The 14,509-nt window shown below is 44.8% G+C and overlaps 1 protein-coding gene across 1 annotated transcript in view; it reads left to right on the top strand.

The window, feature by feature from the left end:
* The first annotated feature begins 180 nt into the window (after positions 1 to 180).
* The window catches only part of LOC107375088 (WD repeat-containing protein 7), a 162,593-nt gene continuing 148,264 nt past the window's right edge, over positions 181 to 14,509 (top strand). The window contains 6 exon segments of the mRNA XM_070552547.1: positions 181 to 337; positions 4,678 to 4,849; positions 4,918 to 5,024; positions 5,446 to 5,524; positions 10,264 to 10,438; positions 14,253 to 14,329. Of these exon segments, the coding sequence (XP_070408648.1) occupies positions 4,691 to 4,849; positions 4,918 to 5,024; positions 5,446 to 5,524; positions 10,264 to 10,438; positions 14,253 to 14,329 (597 nt within the window). The 5' untranslated portion in view covers positions 181 to 337; positions 4,678 to 4,690.

Raw genomic sequence — 14,509 nt, 5'->3', positions numbered from 1 at the left:
AACATAATCCTAACTAAATTTTGAATCTGCCTGTTTATACATAATTAACATGGTCATACTTGAAAACAAACGGGCATTTATTTTATTGTTTAAAATGTTATAGTTATTTTTATTTATTTTATTATTTATGCTTCATTTTATTAATTAATTTTGTCCGACCGGATGTGGTAGTCGGTCGTTGCCTGATCAGCTGACCGAGTAGATCGGTTCGTAGGTGGAATAAACGAGCACAAGGAGCTCAGCGGAAGGTCACTTTTGCTTGTTTTGCCACAGGAGGAAACGTTTGTCCCACAGCTTTTCGTCAGACGGAGATGTTCCAGTAGGACCTCTATTTCTGGTACGTTTGAAGGTTATTTACCGGGGTGTTTTGATGTCATTAGCCACTTTGCTAACCGGAAGTCGCTGTACTGTAGCTTGCTAGCCTGCTGTCCCCTGATTAACGGTGACAGTTAGCTGTTGGCTAAATTATCCGCAGTGTTCCTCTCCACTTACCAATCGTCTAATGCAGGTTTTAAATGTGGACGTAATGGTTTTAAATAAGGCTCTTTAACGCAGATGCTGCTTACGGTGTGTGTGTGTGTGTGTGTGTGTGTGTGTGTGTGTGTGTGTGTGTGAGTGTGAGCGTTTTCTATCTGTCTTCGTGACTGAACTGAGACCCACCGAGGATGTATTTGACCCATTTGGACATGAAAATCTCAGTTTGGTGTTTATTGGTTTTTGTAGCTTCAGCTCATGTGAGGTTGTTTCTAGAAGCTGCTCAGCTGATTTGTTGACAGCAGACATGAGTCACTGAGCGCAGTGCCCATTTGAAAACAAACAAACGGACATTAATACGATTATTTTTACAAAGTGATAAAAACAGAACTGTACGTGGAAAACGTTCCGTATTTTACATTCATTTATACAAACATGCAGCTGATCAGCTGAGTGGTGTTTAACTGAATAACCTGAAAGATAATCACCTGGTGGAGTACAACTTAAAGAGCAAGTCACCCCCAAATCAACTTTTCTTTTTTTTCTTGATAAACTATATAAATGTGTGTCTAATCGTGCTGCAGACACGTGTAGTCAATAGTTTTGCACTTAAGTGCATTTTAGTTAAAATGTAATTTTCTGCTTAAAACTGTCAGTGTTGTGCCGTTGTCAGGTAAAAACTCTGCACTGCGTTGAATTTAAATCTGCCATCGCTATTGGCTAAGAGGTACCCTAGAATGTTAGTTGGTACCATATGATGTCACAATGTCGTTGTGAGCCTGTGTGTGTGTGTGTGTATTTGTTAGCGACTCCGCCCTCTCGGTTTGCTAGGCAACATCATTTGTTGTATTTTTCAAACTGGAAGTGGGAGTGGAGTAATACTCTGGTAGGGGGTGACTTGCTCTTTAACTATTAAATATACTGTTAAAAGTTAAAGAGAACACAATAATAAGACATCCTAGAGCTGAATGAATGAAATAGTCTAATTAAATGCTTTGATCTATACACAGTTGAATGTGCTGACAACAAAACTACACAGTTATCAATTGGAAATCAAATGTATCGACCCATGGAAGTCTGGATTTGGAGTCACACTTAAAACTAAAGTGAAAACACACTACAGGCTGATCCAGCTTTGATGTAGCATCCTTAAAACAAGTGCCTGTATGACCTCCCTACAACACCTGGGCATGCTCCTGATGTGGTGGCGGATGGTCTCCTGAGAAATCTCCTCAAGGGTCTGACTTTGATTGGCTATAAGTGCTCTCCTACGATCGGCTATTTCATTTGGCTGCTAAATGTTATCTGATAAGAGTAATTAAAAACTCGAATCAGGTGTATTGAAACAGAAACAACTAGAAAATGCGGGATAGTGGCCACTGTGCTGGTAGATGTCTTGTAAACAAATGCACATGCTACACTGTCAGATAACACATAAGAGGTTTCACATCTCTTAGTACGACACACCCATCCTAAATACAACATAATGCTCACATGATGAAACCATATTAATAAATAATGTGTTTATGTTATAAAGGGACTTTAAGCACAAAACTCTCAAAACTGACCCCTGAAACTCATTTATTCATTATAGCGCTAAGCTCACATTTTATTCACAAAACTCCCCAAAAACCTGTTCTGTTGGTGACAGCCCGCCCTTAGCGGGGAAGACGGTTTGCTGCTGAAACATAGCCAATCGTAGGAGAGCCCTTCTAGCCAATCAGAGGTGAGAAAGGTGGGACCTTCCTCTAACATCTTGCATTTAGCTAATTATCTAGGAGGAGCGAGTCGTGCTGGTAATAATTCAGCTGAATTTCCAGAGTTGGCAGGTGTCGCTCATGCTAGCTTGCTGCGTCCGTGTTTCTGCGATCATCACATCTGTTCTGACGTCTCCAGCCGATCATCAGACTTACAATGACGTTAGGGCTGCACGATATTAGGAAAACCTGTGATAGTGTTTAATATTGCGATGATGATATTACTTGCGATAAATAAAAACTTAACTCAGGAACAAAAATGATCAAAAACAAAGAAATAAAAAAAAATGACAACATCATAAAAATGAGAAAAGCAAAAGATGTGAGGAAAGGGAAAAAGAAAATGAACAAGAAAAGCAGTGGATCCCGGGAAAAGTAGAATTAGCAGAAAGAGCAGAAAAAGCTATCTGCAGTGTTTGCTAATAGGGCTGAACGATTTAGGAAAATAATCTAATTGCGATTTTTTTCTTCTTCAATATTGCAATTGCGATGTATTCGCGATTATTTTCTCAAAGGGCTTTTCTCATTTTTTTCAACTAACGGAAGCAAAAAAAAAACCCCTATGTAACTTGTGCTGAATATAAACAAGTTTTTGTATCTAAAGTTAAAGTTAAAGTCCCATTAGTTGTCACACACACAGGTGTGTGTGCGAAATTTATTCTCCGCATTTGACCCATCCCCTGGGGGAGCGGTGAGCTGCAGACACAGCCGCTCGGGAACTATTTGGTGGTTTAACCCCCCAATCCAACCCCTTAATGCTGAGTGTCAAGCAGGGAGGCATTGGGTCCCATTGTTTCAAAGTCTTTGGTATGACCCGACCTGGAGTCGAACCCCTGATCTCCCAGTCTCAGGGCGGACACTCTACCACTAGGCCACTGAGAAAGGTTACATCAGGGATGTGTATTTTTGAAATTCTGGCGATACGATACATATCACGATACAGGGGAGACGATACGATATATCACGATATATTACGATACATTCAGTCAGATGTTACTAGCATTTTTTTTTACTGAATTTATTGTAAGAATGTTCAATAAACAGTCCAAACTGATACGTAACATGTTTAACGTGAGGTATCTGAACCATGATGGAGGGATTTACAGTTCAATGGTGGAAACAAAACCTTTTGCACACTGCTGCCAACTAGCGGTTGGCGATTGAATTGCACAAAATGAAAAGAAAATACACAAAAGTTTGCACGTAAATTCTTTCAAGAATTAGATACACGGTTTTTGAATATCGATATAATATTGCTGGAAAAAAATCACGATATATTGCCATATCGATATTTTCTTACATCCCTAATCTACATATTTATCTACATATCATATCAACAAGTTTATTTGTCTACAAAAACACTCACAAGTAAGGAAGAAACATTTTTATAATTGAAGGTGCAATGCGTTGCAGCCAAGAGCACATTCCTTGAAGGAGCGTAGGTAGTAGCATCTGTGAAAATGTATTGGCAGGAAAGAAGTGTGTCCCGTTTATTGAAGTCTTTTGTGTTTAGAGTTTTTGACGTCTTGTCCATGCGGAGCTTCTGCAGTTCAGTTACGTCCGTAGCTGCTAGCCAAAACTCTGTGGAATTAAAGTGTCTTACGGTTTTCTAGCTTTACTAAAATATCTGTCTGTACTTATTTGATTCATGGCAGTTTTTATATTTTATTGTACTCCAAATGTTATCATTTGGCACGTTCCTAATTTGTAATGTGTAAAAATGTAATTGGCGATATTAGCATTAGCATCCCTATGGGTTTTTCCTTATATATTAGCACTGTGCTAACCACTCGCTGCCAGTCAAATCGCAGCCTTTGCGATTAGAAAATCTCCTTTTCGTCACATAGCAATGTAATTGCAATTAATCGTTCAGCCCTATTTGCTAACCATCAAAATGAAGTGCCGTTCGCCTCGGGGGTGGGCATCTAACCTATGAGAACACACCCAATTGGCCAAATGGGTGAAGAGCTGTATTTGATTAGTTAAAAAAACATCATGCTTCCGTTTGATTGACAGAATGTATTATGTGTAGCAAACATTAGAGCTGACCATTCATTGCGATATCTATCTATTCTTTGCGATATGCATATCGTGCATGCTGATATCGCGATAACGATATATTTGCGATATATTGCGCAGCCCTAAATAACGTTGTTCTCCAGACTCCTAAAAACCTCAGGTTGATGTTCTGCCATGAACTTAACAGTCTTGTGGTTTCTGCGAGCTCTTTGACAAGACTGACTAGTTTTGTTTTTCCTGTTTATGTGGAAAAGTTTGCCTTCATAACCCCACGCTGCACGACCCACATCATCTGTTTAGTTCTTCATGTTATATCTTCTTCCTAGGCATGGAAACGTTAACCTGTATTACTGTGAACACTAAGAAATGACCCACCTCTTAGTGACATCGCTTTTATTTACACCTACCGGTATTTCTCTCCACCCAGACAAGTTGCCATAATGTCGGGGAACAATTTGGTACTACCCATAGTGCTGTGGGGCCGCACAGCTCCCACCCACTGCATCAGCAGCTTACTGGTGATGGACGACTTCAGCACCATCATCACGGGCTGCCACGATGGACAGATCTGCCTCTGGGACATGGCACCTGAGTTAAAGGTATGAGAGACGGTGGTTACCACCTGCCTGTGGTTGTTGGCCTCATGTTTGCTCTCTTCTGTCCCCAGATTTGTCCCAGGGCCATGCTGTTCGGTCACACGGCCTCTATCACATGTCTGTCTAAAGCCTCCTCCTGCAGCGACAAACAGTACATCGTCAGCGCGTCTGAGAGCGGGTAAGTTTTCATCCCATTTTTACCGTTACAATCCCAGAACAGGAACATTTAGGGCAGCTCATGACCGTATCAGGTCAGATATTTAGTGTTTTACCTTCGTCCCGTTCCCTGACAAGCGGCCATTAATGCAGTTGTTTTATAACCTGCAGCCTTTTCCTGGGAGTGTTGGAAACTTGGAATGAGAAAGCTCTTACAGGGTTCTTGTGGATGCTCGGACCTGTAAATTAAACAGATTATAGCAGATTAAGATTTATTTTTTTGGGATAAAAAAGGAAATGATTTATTATTTTTAAACCCTTCACATTAATTTTACTTTTTCACCATGAATTGTCACCAGTCCTGAACGGAGGATGCTTTTAGCGTCTGAGGTTATCTGTAAAAAAGGTTTGGATGCATTTGTGTCTAATGGTTGTGTTTCCAGGGAGATGTGTCTGTGGGACGTGAATGATGGACGCTGTATTGAGTTTACCAAACTAGCCTGTGCCCACACTGGGATCCAGGTAAGACCAGGTGTCGCATACAAACCTGACCCTGTGGGGAAAGGTCACAAGTCTGTCATCACCGTGGAGGAGTTTGTCCCTCAGAATCGTCTGAATTGAGCCATCTTGGAGGGTTTTTCAGCAGGAAGGACCTGTTAAAGATCAAACATCAGACGTTCTCCCTCAGGATGTTCTGCTGGAGAGCAGAATCCATGGTTCCAGCAGCAGTGTTGGGAAAGTTACTATTAAAAAGTAATTAGTTATAGTTACTAATTACTTTGTCAAAAAAGTAACTCAGTTACTGAGTTACAAGATTATAAAGTAACTAATTACTAAGAAAAATAACTACTTAGTTACTTTTTTCATTAAAGAATGCAAGAAAAATGGGTTAATTGAATTTAATTAACTATAAATGACTAATGACTGGAACATAATAAAATAACCTGAATAATTTAAATAAATAAGCACTTAACAGGAGGAACTACTAACAGGAGCATTACACTTATCTAGACTATTAAAAGGTCACTGTGTGATGTTTAACAAGACCCCAATCAGCTAACATTTATAATAGCAAAGAGAAACACCTGTAAAGGTTCCCGGGCCTTTACTTGGTCTCTCAGTCTAGTTAAATTACAGAAATAAATGTAATTTTGCACAATATTCTAATTTTTCCAGCTTCACATAATTGTGTGTTTTAGCAGCATTTCTGTGGCTGCTAATCTAGTAACGGTTAAATAAATAAATAAAATCCTTTAAAATGACACTAGAAGAGGCACAAGCCTGATGGAGGACTCACATTTACTAACGTGGGTCAGACCCAACCACAGAAGAGCTGAAGCTGGGTGGTAAACACACACAGGTAGTTCTAATAACACCTGAGCTCCATGACGTCTGAGACTGATGCATCAGTGTTACAGCGGGACTAAAGACATGATCAGAAACAGGTTACAGCTGGATGATCTAGGAAGGTAGAAGATCAGGACGTCTGAGCGGTGAACAGGTGAGCGGACCTTCAGGACGTCCCGCTGTCACGCCAAGAAGGGCACGGCTGCAGATCCACACCTGCAGCCGTAGACTATTCATCATGTCTTCCTCGTTCTTCACGGCCGTGATGCGCTTGGATGAAAACATCTGCCTCTTTAGCTCCTGATCAGCTGATGACAGCTTCAACACACCGCGCTGCTTACCGCACGCATTTCCTTATCAGTAACAGAAACGACGTTCTGATAAAAGAAGACGGTAATTAATTAGTTTGCTCGTTACAGAAAAACATACTTTTTTATTAACGCGGTTATTTTAAACGGCGTTATTCCCATCACTGCTCTGTTGTGTCTACAGCAGGCAGCGACTGAGACCGTGAGGGTCTCCGCCCACTCGGCCAGTCATCATCGTGTTTGTAAGTGCGTTACCGACACCTCTCTCTCCCTGGCTGCAGCTGAAGTGTGGCGGTCAGAAAGCCTCACGCTGTTGCTCAACGTTCGACAAGCACATAGTAACGCACAACCTTCCGTCCCCAGGAACGGCGTTGCAACAGTGGGAAAAGTAACTAATAGATTATTTTGTCACCTATAAAAGAACTCCGGTAGTAACGCTGTTATACTTAAACGTCGTTATTCCCATCACTGTCCATCAGCCACAGCATGTAGTCCAGTTCCATAAGCAGCAGAGTTCACCACCATGTCAGACCGTGTTTCTGAGTGATCCTCTGGTCCAAACGCGATTATCGAGGCTGTAGACTTTTTTTGGGGGGGGGGGGGGGTTCTTTGGTTTTCTTAACCTCTGGACCGGAAGTGCTGCTTTCTGAGGTTGTTTAACCTGCTTCCTGCTGTCAGACCAGTTCTACTGGAGCTAGTTTATAGTTCTGCTGGTCTGGGTGTCGCTGGAGGAACTGTTTTTCAGAGGTGTGGACTCGAGTCACATGACGTGGACTCGAGTCATTATTTTAATGACTTCTGACTTGATAAATGTTATAAAGACTTACGAGTTGAACGCCAATGACTTGCGACTTGCATCTGTTGACTTGATGATGACTTGTGCATATTTAATATTTTAGCACAAAAGTGGCACGACGTGGACAAAAATCATGAATGATTCTTCGTTCTGGGTTTGCTCTCGTTCTGCTGAATGCAGCAGCTCTTTGTTTATCATCAGCTTCAGTTTCTGCTGTTTGATCAAATAAAAGAAACTTTAAGAAGCTTTAATTCTGGAATTTATTTATTATCGTCATTAAATTAAAGTTGGACACATGACTTGAACGTGACTTGAAATTTAAAATTTAAGGACCTGAACTTGGCTTGGACTTTCACATCATTGACTTTGAACTGGACTTGGACTTGGTTGTCTTTGACTTGGACTTGACTCGAGACTTGTGACTTGCAAACAGGAGATGTCCTCAGGCTGCTAAAGGCCAGAGACAAGGCCTTCAGAGCTGGGGATGAAATAGGCCTGAGAACAGCGAGAGCAAACCTGTCCCGTGGCATCAGGAAAGCGAAACAGGACTACACACACAAGATAACCTCCCACTTCAATGACAGCAAGGACACGGAGCCTATGGCAAGGCATCCAGGCTATTACAGACTACAAGCCTGCAGCGTGTAGCTGTGAAAGCGACACCACTCTGCTCAACAACCTGAACAGCTTCTTTGCACGATTTGAGACACAGAACAACACACGCCCAAAGAAAACACCACCACCTCCACACGACCAGCCTCTGTGCCTGTCTGTTGCCAGCGTGAAGAGGACACTCATCACCATCAACGCCCGGAAAGCAGCAGGTCCGGACAACATCCCTGGTAGTGTGCTGAAAGACTGCTCAGAGGAGCTGAAGAATGTCTGCACAGACATCTTTAACACCTCACTGAGGCAAGCCACTGTCCCATCATGTTTCAAGACTGCCACCATCATACCTGTACCAAAGAAACCATCCCCAGCTTGTTTCAATGACTACCGCCCCGTGGCACTGACACCCATTATTATGAAGTGCTTTGAACAACAAGTCATGTCACACATCAAATCCACCCTCCCCTCCACTCTGGACCCATACCAGTTCCCATACAGAGCGAAACGATCCACAGAGGATGCAATCTGCTCTGCCCTCCACCCAGCCCTAACTCATCTGGACAAGAAAGACTCATATGTGAGAATGCTGTTCATAGACTTTAGCTCAGCATTCAACACCGTAATACCACAACAACTCATCTGTAAACTGGACAGACTGGGCCTCAGCACCTCCCTTTGCAACTGGCTGCTGGATTTCCTCAGCCAGAGGCCACAAGTAGTGCGTGTGGGCAACAAGGTCTCAAACAGCGTCACCCTGAGCACGGGGGCTCCACAAGGCTGTGTGCTTAGTCCTCTGCTCTTTACCCTGCTGACACATGACTGCGCACCAACCTACAGCTCCAACCACCTTGTGAAGTCTGCGGACGACACAACGCTGGTGGGGCTCATCACCAAGGACGATGAGACCCACTACAGGAAAGAGGTTGAGCTCCTGACCACTTGGTGCAGAGACAACAACCTCCAGCTAAATGTTAGTAAGACCAAGGAGATCATTGTCAACTTCCAGAGAGGCCACAACAACTACCCCCCATTGACCATCGACGGCGCCGCGGTGGAGAGAGTGAGCAGCACGAAGTTCCTGGGGGTGCACATCAGGGAGGACCTCTCCTGGGCCACCAACACAGCATCACTGGTCAAGAAAGCACAACAGCACCTCTACTCCCTGCGCAAACTCAAGCGGGCAAGTGCTCCACCACCCACCCTGATCACATTCTACAGAGGAACTATTGAAAGCATCCTCTCCAGCTGTATCACTGTGTGGGGCGGTAGCTGCACTGACTATAACAGGAAAGCTCTACAGCGTATTGTGAGAACAGCTGAGAGGATAGTTGGTGCACCACTCCCCTCCCTGCAAGACATTTACACCACTCGCCTCACCCGCAAAGCCATCACAATTGTCAACGACACCACCCACCCTGCGCACTGTCTGTTCAGCCTCCTGCCCTCTGGAAAGAGATACAGAAGTCTCCGCTCCCGCACTACCAGGCTCACCAACAGCTTCGTCCACCAGGCCGTGAGACTGCTGAACTCTCTTCCCTCACAGATCCCAGCCAGCAGAATCACCAGTATAGGATGACAGACTGGACCCCCCCCCCCCCCCACACACACACACACACACACACATACATGCACATTATACAAAAAGGAAATAGTGGTTGAACCAAGAACGGGGTAAACATTTCTGATGGTAAACAACTACCTCTGCATTGAAATTGCACACACCTGCTGCTATATGTTTTTGTATATTTTTAGCGATATTTACCTGTTTAATATTATCTTATTGTTAGGGATGTTTTTTGTTTTTGTTATTGTTGTGCATCTGCACTTTATGTTAATGTCTACGCATGGGACTGTGTGAAACGTAATTTCAATTCCTTTGTATGGCAAGCACATTCGAAGAAACTGACAAATAAAGTATTCTATTCTATTCTTCTATTCTATTCAAAGCAGTGACTTGGTCACACCTCTGCTGTGTTTACTCTGGAAATGAAGTTGCTGATCGGAAAACTTTGATAAAATAACTGAAAGTTCAGCAGAAGTAGATGAAACGGAACCGTTTCTGTTGGTTTTTGAACGAGTTTAATAAATTTCTGGTTTATACAACTTTTTGTCAAACGTGGCAAAAACAGAACACTGGATTAAAAAAGCTCATGAAACAGAGAAACAGTTTAATTTCATAACTCAGCCCCCCCTCCTTCCAGTTCTACCAGTTCACCAATGGCACTCAGAAGGAGGGACGCCTGCTCTGTAACGGTCATTACCCAGAAATCCTAGTGGTCGACGCCACCAGCCTGGAGGTTCTGTACTCGCTGGTGTCTAAGATTTCTCCGGACTGGATCAGCTCCATGAGCATCATCCGATCTCACCGCACACAAGGTGAAAGGCCCTTTCATTGTTTTGGATTCAGAACCAGATTCTTACTTTAACAGCTATAAACAGCATCGTCACACGTGTGACTTTTTATGGTGTTGGTACTTTATCGTTACATCCTGATTAAATTAGAAAGTTTAGTTTTCACTGTGAAATTTGTCTGTTTTGGAAAGAACTTTCCAGACGGTATGGACTTTGAAACATGAGCACTTGGTGTCATTATTCAGGTAAAAGTCTGTAACACTCCTGATTCAGACCTCGTCTCCACATGTTCCACCCAAGCTGCCAGAGGTTCTGTGATCCTTTAAAGTGGTTCTAGATCAGTGGTTCTCCAGATTGTTGGAAGGTTTTATTTTTGGAAATTGGACATTTTTGTACAGACAACCCTCCCTGGACGTGGTGGAGGGGTGTGAGTGTCCCAATGATCCTAGAAGCTAACAAACAGGTCAAACAGTCCTTCTCTGGGACAAACAGGTCCTAGGTGAGGGATCGGACAATGAGCAGCCCAAAGACCCCTTATGAAGACAAATATAAATGGAAACCGTGTTCCCTCGCCCAGACACGGCTCACCTGGACCCCCTCTGGAGCCTAACTGTGGTTTGTGCTTATGTACCAAACTACAGCTCAGACTACCCACCCTTTTTCAAGACCTTGAATGGGGGTGCTGGAGAGCGCTTCTTCTGGTGACTCCCTCGTTCTTCCGGGGGACTTTAACGCTCACGTGGGCAACGACAGTGAGACCTGGAGAGGTGTGTTTGGGAGGAATGGCCCCCCGATCTGAATATGAGCAGTGTTTTGTTGTTGGACTTCTGTGTTCATTATGGATTGTCCATAAGGAACACCATGTTCAGACATAAAGATGTTTTACATATGGCGCCGGACTAGGTACAGCCCGAAGAGGAGACGTGGGTCCCCCCTTTCCATAAGCTCATCACTCGTGGGAGGAGTCAAAGGGGTCGGGTGCATTGTGTGTTGGGTGGTAGCCGAAGGTGGGGGTGGGGGACCTTGGCAGTCTGATCCTTGGCTACAAAAGCTAGGTCTTGGTACTGGTGGGGAAAGAACCGGAGTTGGTAGGTAAGATTGAGAGGTTCCGGCTAGATGATCGATTCGATTGATCAACTGTTGTGTTTGTTGTCTGATCTGAGGTCTCATGTCTTGGATACTCGGGTGAAGAGAGGGGCGGAGCCATCAACTGACCCAAGGTCTGTTACCTGCCAATCAGTCAGTAGTGGCGCCTTGGTCTCAGTCTGATTGCTGTGGAGAATGTCTGGAAAAAAAAAGAGTAGCCTCTGTACCCAAAACGCAAATCTGACCTGTGTGTGACCATAGGGACCATACCAACGTGGAAGCGCCAAAAGTGTCCTATTAGGTCTTTTTGGCCAGTGGGACTCCAGAGGCAGCTGATGGGTACCGGCAGTCCAAGCGCAATGTGGCTCGGGTGGTTGCGTAGGCAAAAACCCGGGCGTGGAAGGAGTTTGGTTAGACCATGGAGCAAGACTTCCAAATGTCTTCAAGGAGATTCTGGTCCACCATGCGCCATCTCTGGAGGGGAAAGCAGTGCATTACCAACACTGTTTCCAGTGGTGACGATGTACTGCTGACCTTGACCCGGGATGTTGTGGATCGGTAGACGGAATAAAATGAAGACCTCCTCAATCCCAGTGGCATGTCTTCCAGTAAGGAAGCAGAGTCTGGGGACTTGGGGTTGGACTCTCCAATCTCTGAGGCCGAAGTCACTGAGGTGGTCAAAAAACTCCGTAGTAGCAAGGCCTCGAGGTGGATGAGATCCGCCCGGAGTTACTTAAGGCTTTGGATGTCATGGGTCTGTGTTGGTTGATGTGGCTCTACAGTATATCGTGGACATTGGTGGCAGTCTCACTGGATTGGCAGACCGGGCTGGTGGTCCCCTTATTTAAAAAGGGGGACCGCAGGGTGTGTTCCAACTACAGGGGGATCAAACTCCTGAGCCTCCCTGGTAAGGTCTATTCAGGCGCTCTGGAGAGGAGGGTCCGTCGGATTGTTGAACCTCAGATTCAGGAGGAGCAATGTGGTTTTCCTCCTGGCCGTGGAACACTGGACCAGCGCTATACCAGGTCGAACTCTTCACTGTCTGGTTTTAAATCTCTTTTGAAAAAACGTCTTTTTAGTGTTAGTTCTTAAGCTTTAGTCTTTATGCGTTTTTATGTTGTGTTTTGTTTTACTGTTTTTAATTTCTGTGGAGCACTTTGGTCAGTTTTAAACTGTTGTAAGGTGCTCTACAAATAAAGCTGCCTTGCCTAGAATCAGCTCCTCAAAGACCACGGTCTTGAATCGGAAAAGGGTAGAAGGCCTTCTCCAGGTCAGGGATGAGGTCCTGCCTCAAGTGGAGGAGTTTAAGTATCTCTGGGTATCGTTCACGAGTGAGGGAAAGATGTAGAGTGAGAGTGATAGGTGGATTGGTGCTGCGTCTGCAGTGATGCGGGTGTTGTACCCCCGGTCTGTCGTGGTGAAGAGAGAGCTGAGTCAGAAGGCAAAGCTCTCGATTTACCGGTCGATCTACGTTCCCACCCTCACTTATGGTCACGAGCTTTGGGTAGTGACCGAAAGAACAAGATTGCAGATACAAGCGAACAACATATGATTTCTCCGTAGGGTGGCTGGTTTCTCCTTTAGAGATGGGATGAGAAGCTTAGTCATCCGGGAGGGGCTTGGAGTAGACCTGCTGTTCCTTCACATCGAGAGGAGCCAGTTGAAGTGGCTCAGACATCTGGTCAGGATGCCTCCCTGATGAGGTTTACTGGACACGCCCAACTGGGAGGAGACCTAAAGGGAAGACCCCGTACACAGTGGAGCGACTATTGGGCCATTCCCATCTGTACCGGGTCGGCCCGGGCCGGGTAGCGTAGGTTGTTTACATATCTGGGTGGCCTGGTATTTTTCCGGGCCAACCAAGGCTCATTCTCAGCCCTTTTCTCGAGGGGGTCTGCTTCAGGCCGACCAGGGCCAACACGCCCACTGCTGACAGCAAATTCACACCTTCCATTAGAGCAAGCCTCTGATTGGTGGGTAGAATCAGCCCACATGGGCTTAAGGCAAGGATGTGTGGAATCAACCGGGCCAGGCTGGGGCCGACTGGGGCTACCTGGCCCGGGCTGACCCGGTACAGATGGGAATGGCCCATAAGTCTCTGGGCTGGCTAGGAAACGCCTTGGAATTCCTCTGGAAGAGCTGGCCCAGGTAGTTGAGGAGAGGGAAGTCTGGGCTTCTTGGCTTCGGCTGCTGCCCCTGTGACCCGAATCCGGATAAGCAGCTGAAAGTGGATGGACGGAGAGACATTTTTTACTGTTTTTATCTGTTAACTGATTAGCCCAGCAGTGATTAAAAAATGTTCCCGGTTCGTCGAAATAGAAACTTTTTATTTTTACTTAGTGAATTATATTTAACGTTAATCAATGGTTAAATATGATTTAAGCACATATAATATCAGTTTTCAGTCATAATTATTGGTTATCAGCAGCATAAATGTCGGACACCGATATTGACCCAGATCTTCATGTCGGTGCATATCGACTAACAGCAAATGAACAGAATAGGGATTTTTTTTTAAATAGAAGCAGGAACAAAACTGAAACCTGGATAAAAACCATGTAAAAGAGCAGCCAAAGGCTGAAGGAAAACTCTGAGAGACCTTCAGGAAGTCTGGAGACCAGTTGGTCCAGAACCAGTTTAAAGCCAGTTTACAGAAAAGTTTGGCAGCTGGGAATGAAACTAGAGAGAAGGACTGGATCTGGAGTTCTGCTCGGTCCTGTAAACACATTTGTATTCTCCTGCGTTCCTCCAGAGGACACGGTGGTGGCGGTGTCTGTGACAGGAATCCTGAAGGTCTGGATCATTACAGCGGAGGTCAGCAGGATGCAGGTACACCCCCGTCCAGCTGTTTTCACCCCTCCCACACACACACACACACACACACACACACACCGTGCTGCTGCAGACAGAACCACACAGGTGACCATCGCTAGGTGGCTGGTTCCAGCCATAACCCCCCCACCCCATTTAAACCAGGGCTGGTGTCCAGCATGTTTTAGGTTTTTTCCT

This window comes from Nothobranchius furzeri, chromosome 6, assembly GCF_043380555.1.
Source record: "Nothobranchius furzeri strain GRZ-AD chromosome 6, NfurGRZ-RIMD1, whole genome shotgun sequence".
NCBI lineage: Eukaryota > Metazoa > Chordata > Actinopteri > Cyprinodontiformes > Nothobranchiidae > Nothobranchius > Nothobranchius furzeri.
This window is presented reverse-complemented; position numbering and strand designations above follow the sequence as displayed.